This window comes from Harpegnathos saltator, unplaced genomic scaffold (assembly GCF_003227715.2).
Source record: "Harpegnathos saltator strain DR-91 unplaced genomic scaffold, Hsal_v8.6 scaffold240, whole genome shotgun sequence".
Classification (NCBI taxonomy): Eukaryota; Metazoa; Arthropoda; class Insecta; order Hymenoptera; family Formicidae; genus Harpegnathos; species Harpegnathos saltator.
This window is the reverse complement of record NW_020230029.1, coordinates 727,844-749,934: the sequence shown is the minus strand read 5'-3', so window position 1 is coordinate 749,934 and position 22,091 is coordinate 727,844. Positions and strand designations below refer to the sequence as shown.

General features: G+C 34.7%; 5 protein-coding genes across 12 annotated transcripts; 3 read left to right on the top strand and 2 right to left on the bottom strand.

The window, feature by feature from the left end:
- The first annotated feature begins 12 nt into the window (after positions 1-12).
- egg (SET domain bifurcated histone lysine methyltransferase eggless) lies at positions 13-6,437 on the top strand. Of its 2 annotated transcripts, XM_011146101.3 has the most exons (14): positions 13-196; positions 313-589; positions 1,234-1,363; positions 1,513-1,656; positions 1,745-2,106; positions 2,196-2,425; positions 2,505-2,928; positions 3,040-3,312; positions 3,441-3,785; positions 4,058-4,225; positions 4,303-4,611; positions 4,705-4,976; positions 5,122-5,446; positions 5,710-6,437. In XM_011146101.3, the coding sequence occupies exons 2-14, from the start codon at positions 341-343 to the stop codon at positions 5,914-5,916; spliced, it is 3,438 nt and encodes a 1,145-aa protein (XP_011144403.1). In that variant the 5' UTR covers positions 13-196; positions 313-340; the 3' UTR covers positions 5,917-6,437. The 2 variants fall into 2 exon arrangements, with proteins under 2 accessions (XP_011144403.1, XP_011144404.1); XM_011146102.2 differs by lacking the exons at positions 13-196; positions 5,710-6,437 and having other exon boundaries at positions 210-589; positions 5,108-5,304.
- Positions 6,341-9,383, bottom strand: LOC105186114 (myotrophin). 2 transcript variants are annotated; one of them, XM_011146103.3, is made up of 4 exons: positions 9,311-9,383; positions 8,474-8,717; positions 7,542-7,652; positions 6,341-7,333 (listed from the first exon to the last, which is right to left on the bottom strand). In XM_011146103.3, exons 2-4 carry the CDS (start codon positions 8,540-8,542, stop codon positions 7,157-7,159), a joined length of 357 nt encoding a protein of 118 aa, XP_011144405.1. In that variant the 5' UTR covers positions 8,543-8,717; positions 9,311-9,383; the 3' UTR covers positions 6,341-7,156. The 2 variants fall into 2 exon arrangements, with proteins under 2 accessions (XP_011144405.1, XP_011144406.1); XM_011146104.3 differs by lacking the exons at positions 8,474-8,717; positions 9,311-9,383 and adding an exon at positions 8,164-8,196.
- Positions 9,384-9,646: 263 nt separating this feature from the next.
- Positions 9,647-13,686, top strand: Pbp45 (proximal sequence element A Pbp45). 3 transcript variants are annotated; one of them, XR_849994.3, is made up of 6 exons: positions 9,647-9,824; positions 10,039-10,168; positions 10,309-10,603; positions 10,878-11,290; positions 12,654-12,846; positions 13,568-13,686. XR_849994.3 is itself a non-coding variant. In XM_011146096.2 (5 exons), the coding sequence occupies exons 1-5, from the start codon at positions 9,797-9,799 to the stop codon at positions 12,790-12,792; spliced, it is 1,005 nt and encodes a 334-aa protein (XP_011144398.1). In that variant the 5' UTR covers positions 9,647-9,796; the 3' UTR covers positions 12,793-13,045. The 3 variants fall into 3 exon arrangements, 1 of the variants encoding a protein (XP_011144398.1); XR_849993.3 differs by having other exon boundaries at positions 13,522-13,669; XM_011146096.2 differs by lacking the exon at positions 13,568-13,686 and having other exon boundaries at positions 12,654-13,045.
- Positions 13,687-13,747: 61 nt separating this feature from the next.
- fest (wurstfest) lies at positions 13,748-17,669 on the bottom strand. The gene is made up of 7 exons (XM_011146194.3): positions 16,373-17,669; positions 15,966-16,163; positions 15,200-15,511; positions 14,803-14,927; positions 14,618-14,735; positions 14,227-14,393; positions 13,748-13,995 (listed from the first exon to the last, which is right to left on the bottom strand). The coding sequence occupies exons 1-7, from the start codon at positions 16,532-16,534 to the stop codon at positions 13,767-13,769; spliced, it is 1,311 nt and encodes a 436-aa protein (XP_011144496.2). The 5' UTR covers positions 16,535-17,669; the 3' UTR covers positions 13,748-13,766.
- On the top strand, positions 14,225-21,968 carry LOC105186109 (venom acid phosphatase Acph-1). 4 transcript variants are annotated; one of them, XM_025298799.1, is made up of 9 exons: positions 14,225-14,395; positions 15,192-15,538; positions 17,682-17,884; positions 18,189-18,274; positions 19,912-20,010; positions 20,087-20,326; positions 20,531-20,716; positions 21,060-21,395; positions 21,698-21,968. In XM_025298799.1, exons 3-9 carry the CDS (start codon positions 17,836-17,838, stop codon positions 21,872-21,874), a joined length of 1,173 nt encoding a protein of 390 aa, XP_025154584.1. In that variant the 5' UTR covers positions 14,225-14,395; positions 15,192-15,538; positions 17,682-17,835; the 3' UTR covers positions 21,875-21,968. The 4 variants fall into 4 exon arrangements, with proteins under 4 accessions (XP_025154584.1, XP_011144395.1, XP_019698349.1 ...); XM_011146093.3 differs by having other exon boundaries at positions 14,277-14,410; XM_019842790.2 differs by lacking the exons at positions 14,225-14,395; positions 15,192-15,538 and having other exon boundaries at positions 17,780-17,884; positions 18,189-18,318.
- The last annotated feature ends 123 nt before the right edge of the window (positions 21,969-22,091 follow it).

Below are 22,091 nucleotides of genomic sequence, written 5' to 3'. Positions count from 1 at the left end.
AACTGTCAATGATCAGCTGAAGACGTAAATCAGCTGATCGACGACTTATTCCAGCGCCATTCAGCAAAATTCAGTTAGATCTGAATTAGAATACCGATAGACGATAAAATGTTGTTCATCCTAGTTGCATTTCGTCGTGACAGAGGTCCTTTTAGAACAACCAAACAATCCAACTTTTTTGTGATTTTGCTAAAAGGTTAGATGTTGCTAGTTAGATATTATTCTAAATTTATATTTTGCAACATTTTTTAAGAATTCAAGTTACTGTTTATTTCTCGAAATAGTTTAGTTGATATGATACTTGATTTTTAGATAATTTTGCTGTGCGATTATCAGTTACATGACACATTTGAAGGACATGGAGGTTATTGAATTGGTATCTGATGAAGATCAGTCAGACGGGACGGCAAATAAAAATAAATCCAAAGTATGCAACAGTAATTGCATCAATTTTAAGTGTGAGTCTGGAGTAGATATGATTCCAGCGCCTTCTTTTGCTTGCGCTTATTATGGGGTCACTAATGATAAGAAAAAGAAGAAACGTGTGATATGCAAAAAATGCTTTAGCACTGCTCTGCAGCATCAACAGGTATAAACTGTATATAATTTAATTTGAGATTATATATTATACATCAAGAATTATATAATTTTTACATACTTAATTACTATAATATATTAAGAGATGTTGGATACGTAGGCAGTCTGAAAAGTCCTCGACCTGACACATACATGGCATTAGAAACTCAAACTATAATTGTATTGGAAAGTGGCATCCCTGATATAAACCCATGTAAAATTTTATTCGATCTGTCAAATTATTCGAATAGAAATAGCACCAGTTGAAAAAGCTTTGTGCAAGATGGGTGCTAACAATTGACAAATTTGCTAACAATTGACCAAAAACACATTCGAATGCATATTTCTCAAGTGTGTTTGGATCGTTTTAAGCAAAATAAAATGGATTTCAAGCATCATTTCATAATTATTGATGAAACTTGGATCCACCACTATAGCGAAAAGAACCTTCCGGAATTACACTTTAACGATGGTATTGAATTATTGGAAAAACATTGGAATAAATGTATTGTTCAGTTAGTATGTAAGTTTCAGGAGATTATTGAAAAATAAAACATATTTCATGGCAAAAAAAATTTTCTTTCATTGTTAGGCCGAGAACTTTTCAGACTGTCCTCATACAATATTATGATAATTACAAGATATATATATTTACAGCAACTGGTAAGAGCCTTTATAGAAAATAAACCACTATTAAATTGTGACTTTCCGGATCATACAATGGAAGTTGAAATTTCTGATAGTGACGAGTCTGACACTGAAGAGAAAAAAGAAGGAGATAACGGAGGTATATTGAACTTCTAACATGTTATGTTTAAATTCCAAAAATTTGACAGAAAAAGAGTTAAATAAAATTAATTTTATAATACTGACTAATCCATAGATATCTAAGATATAGAAATTGTGACAGTTTTTAAAGCAAAAATATTGTTTCAGAACAATATATACCAGAAGATGTACTCTTAGATATTAAAAATAAATTAGATGATACATTAATGTATATCTCTAAAAAATATGATTTAAAACACCAAACTGAGATAGCTTGTAAGAGCCTGAAAGAGAAATGGAACTCTATAAATGGTAAAATTTTACTACAAATGTAAATTGCATGCAAAACATAATTTTTATTTCTATTTTGTAAGTTGTCTTACATTGTTTCTTTCAATAGCAACAAATGAGAAGCTTGATCTGGACATAAAAGGATTAATGAAAACCATGGACAAGTTGCGTAATGAATTATATGATGAATATAGGCCACAGATCAAGATGGTTGAAGAACTTCAGATAACCGATGGGCCTACAGAGACTCTTTTTCCATTTGTGGCAACAAAAAAGGTTACACAAGTACGCCATGCACCAATTGCAATGCCACATGACAATCAAGTGGAGATCTTACCAATTGAACAAGATAGCAATGAAATTGTAATTCCTAATTTACCTCCATGCGGGCCTCTTGTGAGAGCAATTCCGGATTTAAATAGCAACGTTTATGTCATGAAAAGTCCTCTCATGCCTTGGCAAAAAGCAAAGGTTCGCACGTGAGATATATCTGTAATATAAAATAATTTCTTCTCGTCTTAGACAATCTGAGCATGTTTAAAACAGCGATCTTCTTGCAGATCCATTGTATAGCTTCGAAAAATCCGTGGAGCGTTCGCGTGAGGATAATGCATAAAAGAGGCTACCCGGTTTTTAAGACTATTTACGGCAAACATTTAGCGTTAGCTCAGGCGAGTAAGGTTCTAATCCCGGTTGGGACACGAGTTGTTGCTATGTTCAATGATGTCATCGGCAGTAACTTCTACAGCGGAATAATTGCTGAGCCACCGAAATCTCCGAATAAGTACAGGTGAGTATTTTGCATAAATATCTTTGAGAATATCACGTATAGAGATATTCGTAAGCTTTAAAGAATCTTATTTTCGCAGATACTTGGTATTTTTCGACGATGGTTATGCACAGTACGTCACCCACGATGGTATCTATCTAGTTTTGGAGAACTCATTGCACGTTTGGGAAGACGTGCCCAGCGAATCGCGAGATTTCGTGAAAAAGTACCTGGAAACATATCCTGAGAGGCCAATGGTGAAACTACAAAGAGGTCAGATAGTAAAAACCGAATGGAAAGGCAAATGGTGGATCGCGAGGGCTTTACAAGTGGATGCGAGTTTAGTACAAATGTACTTCGATGCCGACGGTAGGACTGAGTGGATTTATCGTGGATCTACCAGACTAGGTCCGCTCTACCTTGAGTTGATGAAAGCTTCTGCGAGACAACAGGGCAACAAGACACACCATGTTACACCAATCAATGCACATAATCGATTGTCTCGTCTTCCCGTTGTCTCAAATGTACGTGAACAAGTAACTTGTATTGATGTGGAGAAACTTAATGTTGAAAGTATCAAAATAGGAGAAAGGAGAAAGGAATTTTTCACGCGTGATTATTGTATGTTCTAACAGAAAAACAATCTGCCTTACGTCGAGTATACGTCTAACGTGGAAGCGGATGAGGAAATAACACAGAATGCACGAATAACGAAAGCAACAGCCGCGACAAACGCAGTGCCTTATACATCGGCATCTACCGCACCAGCGTCTGCTGCACCGCAACAGTCACGAGCGGTAGCCAAGAAAAGTACAGCCAAGAGACAAAACAACACAGACAATGCAACAACAACAGCAGTAACAACGTACAATTCTCAAATGGAGATGAAACCACATCACAGTATCGTGGTAAGCAATTGTCATTAAATAGTTCCAAAATATTTACTATTACGTGACTATATTAATATTATATTTGTGTAGTAATTAGTCGATTCGATTGATGGAGTAAATTCTTTCGATGTTTTTCTATTTTCCAGTTTTACCATACCCAAAGAAAATACGAGCCGAAGAAGTACATTTCTCACAAATGCGGATCAAGATGCATTAAACACATCAAGATTTCGCATGATGATTTGAAGGGGCTGCCACCGCTCTCTATTCCCCTGTTGTGCGGCTGGCACCGACAGCTTTGTAAATTTTCCAAAACCAAGAAGGTGATACTGTATCAAGCACCTTGCGGCATCAGGCTGCGAAATATGGAGGAGCTGCACCGTTATCTTCGCACCACTAACAGTATCTTATCTGTTGATTTGTTTGATTTTGACTATTGGGTGCGTGCCTTCGCGGACTTCGTCGTGGAGAAATGTTTCATCAACATCAAAGTAAGTTAGCGTCAAAACATAGAAATCTGTCGAGATGTTGTTTTTCGGTTTTTTTGGTTTCTTTGGCGGTAAATCGACCATCTTTTATGATGAAAATATATGAATATTATCAGAAAGTTGGCGAAGGATCGTGGACAATGACGATGATTACTCATTTGATAAACTTCATTAAATGTAGTAGAGACAAAAGTAACCAAAAAATCGAATAAAATTTGTGATCGACCTATATAATATGGATAACGTATTAATTTTGTCTTGTCACCATCTGGAAGGATCTCAGTTACGGCGTGGAGAACGTGCCAATACCGTGCGTGAACGACTTGGACCACACCCAACCGGACACCATCAGATATACCACACGCAGAGAACCAACCGAAGGTGTCAATTTGAATCTGAATCCAGCATTCTTATGCAGCTGTGATTGTGAAGATGATTGTCAAGTATATAAAGCTGGACCAACGATTATCATTTGATAACGTGAGCTCGCTCTATCTCGCTTTACTAAGATATTTTGTAGGACAAGACCAAGTGCCAATGTTGGCAATTAACGATACAAGGAGCAACTTTGGGTGGCAAGGTTCCGGATACCGCTGTTGGCTATGTTTATAAACGTCTACCCGAACCAGTGACCACTGGAATCTACGAGTGCAACTCGGGATGCAAGTGTTCAGTGAGAACGTGTCTAAACAGAGTAGTCCAGCATCCTCTCGGATTAAAATTGCAGGTGTTTAAAACCGGACCACGTGGTTGGGGTATAAGATGTCTCAATGACATTCCTCATGGCGCTTTTATTTGCATATATGCAGGCAGGTTGCTCACTGAACAGGTACTCACTGACAGTTAGGATCTAATTACTTACATCTACCCGTATACCAATGTAACCATGTTGTTTTCTTTCTTATCGTTTCTTGTCGTACAGGGCGCGAACGAAGGTGGCAAAAATTATGGTGACGAATATCTAGCCGAGTTAGATTATGTGGAGGTTGTGGAAGGTATTAAGGAAGGCTATGAAAGTGACGTTCTCGAAACAGAAGAGTCAATGTCACCCACGGATGATCAAGAGAAGGACGACGTCTTGAGTGACGAGGAAGACACTTCGAAGGAGAACGCCAATGATTCGGACGAAGATTATATAACCAATTATCTGAGAAGGAGAAATTTGTTTGAAACATCGGAAGCTTCGTCCATCAGGTATTCATCGCGTTAAGTTTGAATTCTATTACATTCTATTACATTCTTTCTCGAAATATTGCTATATTGATAATAACTCTACTTTATCCGTGCAAGTAGCTTACATTGAACACTTAGCAAAAAAATATAAGAATTTTGTTATCAGAAAGCGTTTGAGAAAACGAAAAAAGAAGAACATGAGAGATCCACCAGAGAGTTTCGAAGAGAGCAGCGAGGACGGAATCACTATAAAAGACTCAGAGAAATCTTCTGCGAATGAGAATCGTTTAGCGGATCAGGATGGGGCTAATGGAAGTGATGACGAAGATAGTAGAAACAATTTAAGAGAACCGAGTAGATTCGAACCGAGTGTAGATGCAACGCAAATAAAAAGATCGGCATTCAAGTCTGTAAGAGACTTTTTCGGCGAAGATGAGGCTGTTTATATCATGGATGCCAAAACGACTGGAAATATCGGTCGTTATTTAAATGTAAGTAAACGGTTTATTAGGTAAATGTCAATATGCTCAATTATTGCTATGGTTAAAATAAAGTTTCAACACATTTAACTTCTTAATTATGTTTAAAAAAGTTGTACTGAAAATAGAATAAGAGAGTAAAATAAAATTATTCTTGTTTTAATAATACGATGCTTTGAGTGCTGAAACATCTTTTGAAATATCCCATTTTTTTATGAACTTTTAATAATAATATATAAAGTGTCCTTATTTATATGTGTGTCACTTTTTTACAGCACTCCTGTGACCCAAATGTCTTCGTGCAAAACGTTTTCGTCGATACGCATGATGTACGTTTCCCGTGGGTGGCATTCTTCGCACTACAGTACATAAAAGCCGGCCAAGAGCTCACGTGGAATTACAGTTATGATGTAGGCAGCATACCGGGTAAAGTGATTATTTGCAAGTGTGGTGCGGCTAACTGCAGAGGCCGTCTTTTATAAGCTGTGCGTTTTATAGGTGGCTTTTTAATCGGTGAATCTTTTCTTTACAAAAATAAAGTTCTCACTGACATCGTTAATTGATAGTGTATCGTTAATGATAATGCATCGTTAATGATATGTATCAAAAGTATCATATCATTTATCATTATTTATTTTTACTGATATCTGTGTTATGTAAACACATAAACTGAGATGCATTATACGTATGAATATGTGTGTTCTTAGAGATTTTGTACAATAATTCGTAATATGCGTGACTATTTCTGACAAGTTATTTAGAAAAAATATGCTATTGATATAACTATTTATATTATTAAAGAACATAAGATTTTATAGTATGTAGAAAAAGTAATTTCTTTTTTTTTTAAGGACAAGGTTTGCGTAGTGATTCATCATATGTAGAACTTAAGGAAAGAAAGCAATATATTCATAACAATGAATGAATGTATTTGCTTGTTACTTTTGATTATTGTACATTCTTAGCATTCATTAGATACGTTATATGTTGGTAGCATTACAAAGACACTATTTCTTTGATCATAATTTACATATATCTCGTTGGAAAACTCAACTCAGCATACAAGAGAGTTTTTTCAGCACTTTGCTCAAACGCACAAGTAATCACCCGTCCTTGCGACGAGAAAATATCAGATTAAAATGGAATAGTAACAATTCAATAACCGCACGCGTATGTGACATAAAAATGTATAAAAAGGTTCCCCAAGATTTATAAATTAATAACAAAGACAATGTAAAAATCGTATGTACTGTCTTATAGAGAATATATCAAAATACATTATATATATGTGTTTTTGTATGTGTGTGTGTGTGTGTGTGTGTGTGTGTGTGTGTGTGTGTGTACGATTGTTAAGTTTAAATTAAAACTAATCTTCGTAATCGGTCTTAGCTACGAAAGAACAATATCATTATTACAAGAATCTGTAGACTTATGCATATATTTAGAACCATGAAGAATTAACCGCGCGAGAATATATATGAGCTTTTCATTATACATTCTTGACACATGTAGTATATTTTATTATTGTTATATCATTATTAGAAAAACAGCATCCACATACCTATGTTCATTAATTTAGAGTGCTTAAATACTCCTAATGGCGAAAAATCAAAATTAAGCTGTGGTGGAATATTATCTCTCTTTTTCTCTCACTTTCTCTATAAGGAACATTAATATACTAAAATAACAAAATTATGATTCTGCATTGTGTTTGGCTTTATGCTAGTGGAGTTTCAGGAGCTGTTTAATCTCATCTTTCTCGGCTGCATCTAGATAGCTTGTGCCATCTGGTGTTAAACCATCTGGCTTAGCACCTTTCTCTAGCAGCAATTTTACACAATTTGTATGTCCTTCCCAGATTGCTGCCAATAATGTTGTGATTCCATGCTTGTCTGTAGCCTGTGAAAGATAATTTTACTATTTAGATATTTCTTAACAAGTATTATTATCACAATATTATACATGATATATTTAATTAAGGATAATTAATCATACAAAATTGTTAAGCAATGTATAATCCCTTGATTATAATATTAATTGTTAATGATGTTACTTGTTCTAATTATCTCAGTTAGTTATTAAGTTTTAATATTTAATTGTAACTTACATTAGCATTTGCTCCTTTCTCCAGCAAATATCTGACAACTTCACTTTGACCATAATCAGCTGCATAATGTAACGGAGTTCTTCCATCAATCATTTGATTTACATCAATATTCTAAGAATGACAGTAGAATAATAATTAGTTAGCAACAAAATATGTTTACTTTTTGACAAATAAATTACTATTATTAAAAAAACTATATAATATAACAAAATCCTTTATTGTTTAATTAAGTGTTACTATAACAGAATTTAAATCATTCTCTCTCTCTCTCTTTCTTTCTATATATATATATATATATATATACACACATATATACTGCCTTTATATATATATATTTATATTATATATATATATATATAAAGGCAGTAAAATACTTAATATTTTATATATTAGAATTATGACATGAACAAATAATAATTCAGCTACAAATGAATAATATTGGACATGAGAAATTTTACAAAATTCATATTTCAATATCTCTTATGAGATATTGTATTAGCATTATTTTTTTCTACAATTTATCATCTATTAATAAAATAAATCATTAAATCATGATAACGATTTTACACTCTAATATATACTAATAGTTCTCCCAAAAGGCTCAACATTACTGAATCATTACCATTTTTATATTGCTCATCCAGGATTAAGATTATGGAAAATAAAATTCGAAGCTTCAAGTTGCGTGTACGAGAGAAAAGACAAAATTTGTCAGATAAAAGTGAAACATGCTGATGCACTCGAGGTGCGCTGTAATTACTCGTGCATGCAAGTGCTTCCGACATCGAGATGCGTTATTACTTCCTAATTATTCGATAGCTTTTCGGCGTATCTAATAGTCTAGAATGGGGTGTTATGCTTAGCATACGGCACGATCGGAGTGTGTGCAAACAATTTTTACGAAAACGTTATGATCGACATGTCATATTTGCCTTGTTCTCGACGATATCTCGCACTTGTTCAAGATCGCCATTCTTTATTCCCCAAACAAGCTCGCTCATTTTCGTCGTCGTTTTTGCGGGCTCACAGACACGACGAACAGTACACCGCGTACTTCCACTTTTCCTCTTATTCGTTTCGTGCCTCAATCATTCACCCATGAAATTTGACGAAACACCGTGAACCCACCAACAGAGTTTCGTTGTGCGCCTGCTGATAGCTGTGAGCGATGCCAACCTACGGGAATCAAATGTTAATTTATTTCACTTGCACCTTCTCTTCACGGTGTATGTACTTTCTTACAATATCAGCAATTTTTATAAATTTTCATTTCCTCCCTCTTGCTTTCTTCATTGTTGAGATATATATGTCACATTTTTAAGCGCAGAAAACATAATTAGTACTTAAATATAGAATATTCATTTTTATTTATGTCCGTTCGTTCTTTTGATTTGTATTTCGTTACACTTTCTACATTTCAGATGACAGAAGAGTATATTTGAAAGTTGCAGAAAAATAACACGAGTTGCAGAAAAAGATTACAAAAGAGTTTTGAGATCTTAAACGAAAAGAAAAGAAATTTTGTCAAATATTTACAAATATAGACTTTTAAAGAACAATTTTTACATGCACAGTCTTGTTGTCAGTTTGAAATCCATAAGTTGACCATCGCTAAATCACATGGAATAGCGATTGACTTCAGATAATTGCGACTAATGTTGCGAGATGAAATAATAGGAAGCAGTACAATACTGTACCATGAAGCATATGTATGTATGTGTCTTATTATCTGTCTGTTAGCTACATTCCATTAAAATTAATGTTCATACCTAAGTTCTTTTTCGCAGGACTTCTGAATTAATGTAATGTTGGAGTGAAACAGATATTTTCTCTCATTCTAACTTGCACTAAGTGCACTAGGTCAAAAGTTCTTCGAAGAAAAGCAAACCCTAAGGGCAAGAGCACAGGCTTTTGCATAACGCATAATACATAACGCATAAGAGAATAAACCAATTAGTTTTCTTCATTTCCCTCCTCAGGATAGAAATGAAGAACTCTGATTGGCTGATTCTCTTATGTGTTGTGTATTATGCTTTATGCAGAAGTTTGTGCTCTGGTCCTATGTTTTCATGTAGACTGCATTCTTATTTTGTTGCGCATGCGTAAACAGCTTACTACCTAAAGCCACATACCGAACTGCACTGAACTGTAAACAACCTATTCCATATTATAGTTCATTGTAATGTGGCCGGTTAAGTGCGATTAAGTACTGTTGATTAATAGCATTTTCAGTATTCATAAATCAGTAGCACGATATGTCGAGGAATGTCATAGAATTGCAGCGTAAGTAGTTGCTCAGAAACAAGTGTAGAACTTGTACAAAAATCTGTATATATATACGTATATTGTGTGTAATATGATATATAAATTATATACTGAATGATCACTGAATGTATATATATATATAGAATGGCGTTTTGTATTTTATAGATATATTATAGTATTTTATTATTGTATATTAAAAAGTTATATTGACAATTTTATTTCATATTAATAGGGAAACGGTTGATGGATGCTTTCCAATGTGATTGTCAGACATTATTAACACGTTTCGAATTAACTTACAACACTCACTTTCAAAATTTCTGTGAAATTTGGAGAGAGATGCAGTTCTCATTGATATTTGAGTAAGTATTTAATTTTTCTGTAAAAGATAAAGATATTAAGACAATATGAAATTTTTTTATAAGAATTTTTTTTTTAGAAATTGATTACCTAATGTTAAGTATATGAGACTATTGGAGAATGATTAATAAAAAATTTGTAGGTGTCAACCCTCTGAAATAATTTTAAGAATTTTTTATGAAAATGCTCTTCATATAACAAAACAGTTTATGGTGAATGCATCTAATCTGAAAGAACGTATTGGTGCTCTATATCTTATGTACAGTGTATATTATATGGTAACAGATAAGGCAAAATTTAGAATGACTTTGTCAGACTGGAAATGTTTAATGGATCTACATCAGAAAGTTAAAGTGGAAGAATATCTCGATGCTAACTATATTTTGTGTAAATTAATTGTTGATCGTGCATTTATCCACTGTCTTAGCGACATTGAGGTATGTATCTGTTTTTTAATCTTTCCAAACTACTGATGCCAAATTACAACAGTTAGTTGAAATATCATTAAATATCATTGTATCTTAATGTTGTTATAAAATTATATATTAGTACTAATTAAAACTTAATAGCATATAAATACAAAGTAAAGTTTTGTTTCTGACTCTACACAGATGATTCAAACACATATATTATTAGATAATTCCATTAAGAAATATATTCTTAACAGCCATCTAATAAATTAAAAGCATCTTGCTATGTATCTGCTTACAGTATGGTATTGAGAAACATTCCCAAAAGAACATGGCAGGATTTGGAGTAGAATATAACTTAATGGCAGAGATCAAAGAACTGGCAGCACCTTGGAAGTTGTTATCAACAATCAACGATTTAAGCAAAATATATGAGGAAAAGAAGCATATACTTTTCAACGAGGAAGAAATTTCTAGTGTACAACTTTATAATTCAAAGATGGCAGATGATATCATCAAAAGTATTCGTACAATGCAATCAAAGAACACAATACTTTCCACAAATATTCTTCAGAACACCTGTAGTGATGAACCGATACCGTCAACGTCAACGTCAACATCAGAGTCAGCGTTAGCGTCAGCATCAACGTCGTCATCAATGACATCAGTGTCAACATCTGACAGCCAGAATAGTCAGCTAAGAAACAAAAAACGGTGAGTAATATTCATAAATATCAAAATTTCTCACGATGCTACATGATAAGAATGGTATTTTACACAAGATAATATAGCATAAAAAAATGTTATACATTTTCCTTTGATAAAAGTAGATTCAGAGAAACAAGTATATACAGTATCAATAGCTGTATATTTCCCAATATACAGGGTGTCCCATTTAACCTGACAAATCGTAATATCTGGAAAACTACATGTCGGATCAAAAAATGTGGGTAATGAAATTTGTTCGTCTCGAAGGGGGACATCCAATGATATCAAACTCGACCTCCCACCCCACTCCCGGGGGATGGGGGCGGGGGAAACTTTGAAATCTTAAATGGGAACCCCCATTTTTTATTGCAGATTCGGATTCTACGCCACAAAATACGTAAGTTTCATCCGAAACTTTTTTTTTTTTATTCGTGATAGATGGCGCTGTAATCGCAAAAAATTATATTTTCTGCAATTCTCCAGAAATGATCATTGGATTGAAAAATAAAAAAATACCTGTTCAATATTTTTAAAAATATTTTTAAAAAACAACAGTTATTCCCCCCCATCCCCTCGGGGTAGGGTGGGTGGTAACGTTCAAATCTCAAATGAGAACCCACATTTTTCATTGCAGAATTAGATTTTACGTGAAGTTTTTATGGAAACATGTTTTATGGAAAATTGTTTCCATAAAAACTTCACGTAAAATCTAATTCTACAATGAAAAATGTGGGTTCTCATTTGAGATTTGAACGTTACCACCCACCCTACCCCGAGGGGATGGGGGGGAATAACTGTTGTTTTTTAAAAATATTTTTAAAAATATTGAACAGGTATTTTTTTATTTTTCAATCCAATGATCATTTCTGGAGAATTGCAGAAAATATAATTTTTTGCGATTACAGCACCACCTATCACGAATAAAAAAAAAAAGTTTCGGATGAAACTTACGTATTTTGTGGCGTAGAATCCGAATCTGCAATAAAAAATGGGGGTTCCCATTTAAGATTTCAAAGTTTCCCCCGCCCCCATCCCCCGGGAGTGGGGTGGGAGGTCGAGTTTGATATCATTGGATGTCCCCCTTCGAGACGAACAAATTTCATTACTCACTTTTTTTGATCCGACACGTAGTTTTCCAGATATTACGATTTGTCAGGTTAAATGAGACACCCCGTATAGTTATAGTACTTTTTCGTATATATATGTGTATATATATATATATATATATATATATATATATATATATATATATATAACAGTTGCTCCAAATTTTTATTTATCTATATTTATTTTCTTATTGTATTATATATTACACCTGTGAATTGTCATAGTTCAGAATTTATTGATTATAATAATAATTCTTCAATAGCCGACTACATATACAACGTCGAAAAAAATTGATCCTGGCTAAGATAGGCAATGCATTCGAAACAGCACTACAATCAGAATCTGAGGAAGAAACACACATGGAAATTGATTCTGATATAGATCCTTTGGAAGGCGTGTAAAGGAAATTTAATTGTTTTAGAGGACGAAGCAGGATTATAACTAAAAAATTAACGGTAATAAGTGAAAGACAATTTAGTAATGAAAATTATGAATTTTTTTTTACTCGCTGGTCTTTGATTGGGATTCACTGCACAGGGCCATAGAATAAATTTATGTTCTCTATTGTCCTACTGTAAACATAATGAATCAGTTTGTTTTAATAAGAAAATATTAACTGTAAGGTAAAAAACAAATATATATATATACATATTTTTGAGATGAATTATTTTTTTATTGTGAAAACATTTGTAATGTCATGAAAATCATAATAATTAGATGTTAATTTAGCATAAAAAAGGAAATGCTGTACTCAGTTGAATCTATCACAAGGCACAAAAAATCTATATACGACAGACAATGTAATTCAATTAAATTACTAAACTGTAGCATGCAATTCGAGTAAATCCATAAACACGAAAGTGTAGACATAATTAAAAAGTCCATAATATAACAGTGGTTTAACCCACTTTCTCAAGAACTTCAAAAAAGTAATTCATTTAAGTTTGTTTTCAGATTTATCTTTTCTACAGATATTTGAAAAAAATTAGCTAAGCTGTTGTTTTACACTAAATTCTTCAATTTCATCCCAAGTCACTAAATTGTACTATGCATTAAGACATGCTTTCTTTTTATGAAACACACAAATACACAAGAGTTGGTGATCAATATTTGGTTTTTTCTTTTACAAGTCTTCAAGAGATTCAGTTATCAAATAGTTTTTCGAACTACTTCAAGGTGAGAGGATTACATGTGGAAAATAAGTTTTCAAGACGTCCAAGATCTTTCCAAATCCCCGACTTCGAATATCATTCGAAATTCCACAAGCTTCATAGATACGCTTACGATGATATCGCTAACGTTTATCAATGTTCTTTCAAAAACGAGGAAGAAAAACCTCAGCGATCATAAATCACAATATCCGCGAGGCTCTCTTCTAGTAAACCTTCAACTGATTATTATCGTCAAAGCCAGCACTATGTCCCGCATTCCTCACGATAAAACTGGTACCGTCGTAGTGCATGCGGCGCTCGCCACGACGCACGAATAGATGCGAAGAAGTTTGGCCCAAGGAAGCGGTGCAGTGTAAGAAGGGCGTAGTCACGGATGCCGTACCGTTGCTGGGCGATGTACGTAGTTGATATTTGTTACTGTTCCGTGCAATCCTATTGCATAACAGATTTGATAAAAATATTTAAAATTATGGATGAAATTAGATCTTTTAATATTGTTAAAGAATACAAATATTTTATCTAATTTACATACTGTTGAAAACATTCCGAAACTTTGATGACGCTATTCTGTTTCTTTCTAAGTCTTAATTTATTATAATGATACCACTCGACTAATCTTTTGATTTTGAAATTCTTAGGTCATAACGAACGAAACGCGAATACCTGACGAGACCATCTGGAGTTTGGGATACTCTGACGTTGTTGATAATCCAATTCTCAACGCCTTCTTCCGTTTGCCAGTACTCAGCCATACTGAGATGTCCCGCGGCTTCCTGCAGCCATGCCGGTCCATAACGGGAACCCGTGTAGAAGACATTCAGCGAGAAATCCTGTAAGTCAAGCCACAGTAAGTCTGCTATAATTTTCCACAAATATTTATATATAGGTCGAAGTATTCGATAAAGGAAAATGTTTCTTGTTAAAAATATTCATATAACCATGTAAAAAGGGGAACAATTTGAACGACTAATCAAACGACTTAATCAAATACTCAGATATCTGTAAATCCAAAGAGAATTTATAATCTTTGTTTGAATATGCGCTAATCTGAAACCTGACTCATGTCCGAGAAGGAATCTGTGGTGGTCCTAGTCCCAGCCGTATCAACCAGATAGACGAGCGCACATTGCTCTGACGTGAAACTAACTCCTTTATACCACATCTTCGCGTACCTGAGAGGAGAAGCAGGTCGGCCGAAATTAAAGCGATCGCTTAAGCATGGAGAAAACCTAGACTAACTTATTGTTGCCGTGTGTATCATGCGCGACGATCTCCACTCGTGATCCATACTGATATATCCTGCCGTTCGGATGTAACAAGGCGGCGTCTGCTCCGCGGCCGCTCAATGACAGAACTGTGTTATTCTGCAAGAGACGACACATACATTTAAATTTAATCAATTGGCATTGTACGCTTAATTTTTATTTTTAACACGTTGGATGCCGTGATGGTCAACGGTGCTATTATATTAAGAAATCTCGGATTAAATAATCCAGGAAATCCGATGTTGGTTGCATTCATTTTTTCATACTTTCTCTACGAAGACTTTATCGTACTAGTAATGAATGAATGAAATTAAGATTCTTTTAATATGAAGATTCTTATATTAATATAGTATGCCTTTACAGGGAATCACCTTGAAATTGATGACTCTAACGGCACGGTCGATGGTCATGTCTACGCGTATTCTATTGTGCAGTCGTAAAGATATAGTGCCGTGAGGGGTTGCGACGATGCCACCTACACTGGCATCGGCGGCATCATGCTCTCTCCAGTTCTCAGTGTAAATGGAGGACTCCTCGGTCGTATAATAAGGCCCGCCCGAGATCGACTTCCTGGCCTGTCGCCAAATTGCCGCCGATCCCGAGTATGCTGTAGTTGCTGTGCCACCCAAGCTGCTCCATTGATCCGCCGGAGGCTCAAAATATTTAGACAGCTCACCGTATCGCTGATAAGATCGTTCCGAGTGAAAAAGGTCAGTGATCAGACGCATAAAGTAGCATGATAATGAATTTCTATTTATATCATATATAGTCCTGATAAACGACTTATACTCGACGCATTCTAGAAACCCCACCAATCGTTCATTTTATAGAAAAATTGTATAAATATTAGAGTGCAAAAGACACAAGATCTTAAAAGTTCTATTAAAGTATTTATTATAGTATTTCAGATTCTAGAGATTCATTTTTTATTGTTCTCTGTATTTTCTATTAATATTTATTTTTTTTTAATTAATGTGTTCAGATTAATTTTAAATTATTTTTTTAACCATTTTCTTTAAATTCGTGTATTCTGTTATTTTATTTCATATATTTAAATATTCTTGTTACAAAATTGTGTCTTAGATTTAAAATAAGATAAAAATAGATTAGTATTAATAATGTTCAAGATTTAGGTACTTGAAAATTGGCATCCTCGGATTGAGGATGATAATTATGTGCGGTATAGAGAGATCGAGGTCGCATGGTCGTAGTTGAACTAGTCTGATTTTGTATCGTTGTCATCGAGTAGGACGGTGTCGTCGGCATTGTCGGCAAGGCATAAGACTTGTGTATTTCTTTCCGCAATTCGTTGCAGGCATTCGTCGTTCCTTTCACCTCGAAAGATACAGAAATAGTTGAATTACAGGCGAACCAATTAACATTTCTCGTGAAGAATTCAATTTTGAAAAACCCATCTTGAGGTTGAAGATGTTTTTTAACTTTTAGTTTAGATTTTGCTGGAAAAATGACAATGACTCGTTGCGGACAAAATTATAAACGCAAACAGAAGAAAAATCCGCGTGAGAGCTATATGGAAAACGCACTTTGGTGTCACCGGCAGCGTTCTTCGGTTTCTTGCGCCGGGACTTCCGGTGCTTGGTAACCGCCGCTTGGCCGGCCTCGCCTGCATGATCCACGGCTGAGGCGATTTCAGGTTCCCGGGAGACATGAACGCGCGTTTCAGCGCCACGACTATTTGCTCGCATGAAGCCTGGGTACAAACGAAAAGACGCTGACGCGATAGATCTATGCCGTGTTGACGAGCAAGCGTCTCGCTATGTCTTCTTCGTCGTCCTGGTGATCCGCTGAAAAACAACTGATGATCTGACGGCGTTCTCGTGGCCAATGTTCTCTGGCTTGTGATCTTCATTTGACGATTCAGAACGCGGAAAACAACGGAGACAATTTTCATCGGAAATTGATTGCAAAATAACTCTCTCATATTTCCGAAATATAACGTGTAATTAGGTTTTCCAAGACAGATTCATTCGTCAATCGACTATCGTACGTCTGTGTTCTATAACCGTGGCATGCGCATGTCGATGTCCTTCATAATGATCTTACACACTTGTAATATTAAATCGTTATCGTCAATGTTTTATTTATGATCATTGCCTGTAATTTTTCAGCCGTACATTTTGCGATAAACTTACACGACTTACATGCAAGTCCCGGAATACACGACACACCGTGTTTTCACTGCGGGAATCTTTTTCATGTATCGAATGCTGTGTGTGCAGAAGTAGGAAAAAACTCTTCTTTTGTGTTATTTTCGCTCTTCGTTTCTTACGAGAATACATATATCGTATGTGTGTGTCACGGGAATTATACTAGCTTTAAAAAGATCTAACATTATCTTGCGAGGTGAGACGAACGCTTGTTTTGAGACATATGTTTTGTAAGAATGTAAAGTCAGTCGTGAAAAATTGCAACACTGAAAAAAAACGCCTAAGGCAGTTCAATAAATAATGCTTAATATGTGGAAAATTTCACGTTGCATGTTGTCAAGATTCAAATCGTAGACGCACGTACGAGTCTTATGTAATATGCACATGCATATTACACAAAATTCGACTTGAGACATCGTATACATCATTACATAATTGTTTCTTCTTGCGCAACATGAAATTATAATAGCAATTATTGAAGCGTTATTATGGCATGCAGGTGGGGTTTTATTAGAAGAGTAATAACGTAAGAAAATGGAAAAAGAGAGACAGAGAAACAAGGGGAAAAGAGAGACATAGATGAGGAAAATACTCGCAATAAGCTTTAATTTGTCATGACTTCATGCGCCGTTACAGTAATTATCGGGAAACTTTGCAAATGCTTAATGCGAATCGTTTTTTGCAGAGTGGGAATGCGCGACTTTATCTGCGCGCACGTGTCGCCGATTCTCTCAGTGTATGATCGTGTATACAACTCCACGTGTCCTCCAGTCAATGCCGCTCTATTTGCGAGCCAATCAATCAATCAGCCAATCTTCCTGGTCTACGATTAATTTAAAATGATTCTTCCGGCACTGCATCTTCTCGTGCTATTGACAACAGCGATAGGTAAATATTTTTATTTTCTTCTTTCCATGGGCTGTATTGTGTTACATTTTAATTAAATGCACTTCAGGATGTAACGTGGATTTTTTTCCAAACTGACATTAAAGTAGTTAATATTGTTGATGAGATATGGCTTTGTTTAGCGATTAATTCGCAGCGGTATCTGATGCATATTTCGCACGATTTCTTACTTCCAATGATTGTATATTGATCGTTTGGGATGGTGTATAATATTTACACTTTATTAAATTTATTGTTTCCTTTGTACATTCAGTAACTTTTGATAATCAGAATCTTCGTATTTTAGGAACGCCATTGTTTTCCAAAGTTACGGAAAAAAAAGACTCGGCAGAACCTGAGATGAAAAAGGATACTTTGCGACTTATCATAGTGGTATATACATGTATTAAATTCGTGTAGAAATGTCATCAATATTTGTAAGTTTTTGCTATTCATAAACTGAAAGTTTAACAGATAAATAAGAAACAAAAACGGACTCAAAGATAATTGTAATTTAAGATAAATGATACTTTTTACATAGAGATACAGCGTATGATTCCGCTATTGACTTCATTTTTTCATTTATTTCATATTTTAACGCTAAACTCTGTTTTTATTTCAATTTCCTAATTTAATATTTTTTACTCATGATTAATATACATATATCGTTATCTCGTTCATTAAGATAACAGTTTCTCCTTAAGATAACAGTTTTTCACACATTAAAAATAAATTATATTAAACACTTTTAATAATTTATGATGATCAAACAATTTACATCTCAATTATTCATGAATTTTTCGTTATCGGTATCAAATAAGATTAATATAAGATATATTTTTAGGTAAAGAAGAGATCTAAACGAGATCTTTTCGATCGCGTCTTATCAATTCATACTACCTCATAGTCATTATCTTCAAAGTTAGCAACTCTCATTGTAAAGTCGGACGAACAGTTAAATTGTATTTGTTTCAGAATTAACATTATCACGGGAATGACAATCCTCTGTACATATTTTTCTCACTTCAATTTTATTTAAAACAAATGCTGACCTAGATTTTCATTATTAAATCAGCTCGTCAAATAGAATCTTATTTATCGGATATATACAGGGTGTCCCAGAACAATTGTGCCACAGCTCATGAGAGTGTACAGTGGATTAAGACGAACAAAGTCCTATATCATTTTGCGATATTCGCAATAATTGTCAAGTTATTAATTATATAAGTCGAATGAATGAGCGAGCACAAAGAAGTAAAGGAGGAGCATTTCACAAAGGAGTCGTCCTCGGACTGCGCAGCCTAGTCGTTCTAGCAACTGTTACTGACATATAACAAAAGGAAGGACATCACACCACTACATGTGTGTCTAGCTCGTATTCGCAGTTATAAGGTCATTTTATGAGACAGCAGAAGTGGTTCATATTGAAACTATAACAAGTTTTGTGATAAGAAGAAAATCGGAAGATCTTTCAATTTTTTTTACTAAGATCTTTCAATTTTTTTTATCACAATTTATTACGGCTTCAACATGAGCTATTTCTGCCATCTCTCATAAAATGATCTTGCAGTTGTAATTGCGAATATTTAGCGGCCATATCGATGTGACCATATCTTAGGCGAGAGTGCGGCGAGATAAGCACATGTGTAGTGGCGCGATATGCTTCCCCCCGCCGTGCACCGACAACAGTTGCTAGAACAATTAGGCCGAGAAACGACCTAAATGTTCCTCTCCTACCACCTCGGTGCGACCTCATTTATCCGACTTCTATAACTAATAACTTATATAATGTCGCAAAACGGTATGGGACTTTTTTCTTTATCTTAATTTATTCTACATTCCACCCAATTGTACATACAAAGTGTATACAATTGGGTACCTTGTGTGTATGTGTGTGCATGTATTTTTTTACGCGTTATCGAATGCCACCATATTACGTTATGGATTATTTATATTATATAATGTAATCTAATGGTTTCTTGATTTCGAGAAAAAATTAATATTCGCGTGTGAAATTTTTCTGCTTGTAGGTAACAAGACATGGCGAGAGAGCACCTGAAACTACTTATCACAACGATCCTTATATCAAGAATCCCATGGAACCTTATGGCTGGGGTCAATTAACAAATGTAAGTGTTTTATTATTCTTTTCCTCGAACCAAGTCCATTGTATGAAATGAATTTAATCACTATTAATTGTGATAGGAAGGAAGACTAAATCAATATAATCAAGGACTGTTTTTGCGAGAACGTTACGATGGCTTCTTAGGAACTTCATATAGTCCCAATATATTCTATCTGCAAAGTACGTACGTAGGTCGTACGAAAATGTCAGCCATGTTAGAAGCTGCTGCTTTATGGAAGCCTAATAAGGAACAATCGTTCAAATCCGATCTACCTTGGCAACCAGTCGTACTGTTCTATCAAGAACAATCGGAAGACACGGTAAAGTACTTAAGTACACGGTAAGACTCTGTAAACATCTGTCTAGACGATTCGATATCACCAAAGTCGTATCACTGCAAGAATAAGTCATGTGATATGCCGATCGATTTCTGACGTCATGATTCTATAGACCAGCAATTGGATGGAGAATTTCTTTTTTGCCGAAATTTTTATCGAAATATAAATACAGTGTGTATTTTTCAGCTTATGTTAGTGTGGAATACATGTCCAAAGTATACTCAGCTACGCAATTCGGTGAACGACTTGCCAGAAGTCCAGACAGTATATGAGAATAATAAAGTATTGTTCGAGGAGCTCACGAACTTTACGGGCATGCCAATTGCTAATGCAGATGACGTGAGTTCGTTCTATGCTACTTTAGTAGCTGAGGTAAAACATTTTGAATTGTTAGCAGATACGTTATCGGTTTAATCACTTCGTTGATTGCAGTCAGTAGTCAAGTTCTAATGATTATATAAGTGGTTGTCATACATATCTGTTTACTCGCTAAGAGTTTGTCATGTGAGTCACTGCTGGATGTGGTTATCAACCGATTTCAGTGTTTAATAAAAAAATTAATGAACTGGAATTTAAAAGACATTTCAGTCTTTATATATATATATAAACTAATTCCGTAATAGTAACTTCGCTAGCTCTCATCAACTGTAATCAATTTATAAATCATTAGTTTTCGATTTATTGTATAGTAATCGCAATCATATTACTGTTGCAGAAAGCAATGAACTTGACTCTGCCGGAATGGACGAAAGATTATTATCCTGATAAGTTGATACCTCTGACCTTGTACTCCATGCAATTTAACACGTACAATAACGAGTTTCGCAAATTGAAAGGCGGCCCCATGTTGAAGAAGTTCACCAGCGACATGTTGGCAAAGAAAAAAGGCACTTTAAAGCCTGAGCAAAGAAAAATGTTCATGTTCGTTGGTCACGATAGCACTATCGTCGATTTGATGAACACAATGCACATTTGGCACAATCAGTTACCGCACTATAACATTATGATAATGATAGAACTGCATGAGAACGAGGGCGAATGGAACGTTCAGGTGAGCGATTAGAACTCTCTTCATCAGTCAAATCAAATTTCTAAGTTTAGTTGCTCTGACGAATTTTGTCATTTTGAATGTTCTTCAATATTGGAAAAATTAAAAATATAATGAGAATCTTAGAAGAACTTTATATAATAAATGATTATAAATATTGAATGTTTTCCATATTTTGCAATTTTTCAACTACAGATTTCATTCGCCGGTTAATTCATCGGGTTATTGTTTCATTGACGAAATTATCAATCTTCACAGTAAAATTATGAATTTCAACGATTGATCTGTGAATATTTCTATCGTAGATATTTCTACGAAACACAACGGTCCACGAGCCGTACTCGTTGACGATACCTGGATGCACCGTCGTGTGTCCTCTCGATAGGTACGTGGAGATATTTCAGCCGATAATATCGACCAAGTGGGAAGACGAGTGCAAAGCCGATGACAACTACGTAATGCCATCCGCACCACTTGCATAGTTGTAGAGATAGTTATTTATTATAAACATGATCCATCGTCGTGTATAACTTTATTGTATACTCACACTGTAAATAATTATTTACATCATTAATATTCATATTGACTTTCACTGTGCACAAAGTCCTGGGCCAGTTTTCTTAATATAAGGAGCATTTCTAAAATATCAAAATCGATTATCGAGGTTTCGAAATTTTGTATTGTGCGAAATAAAAATTT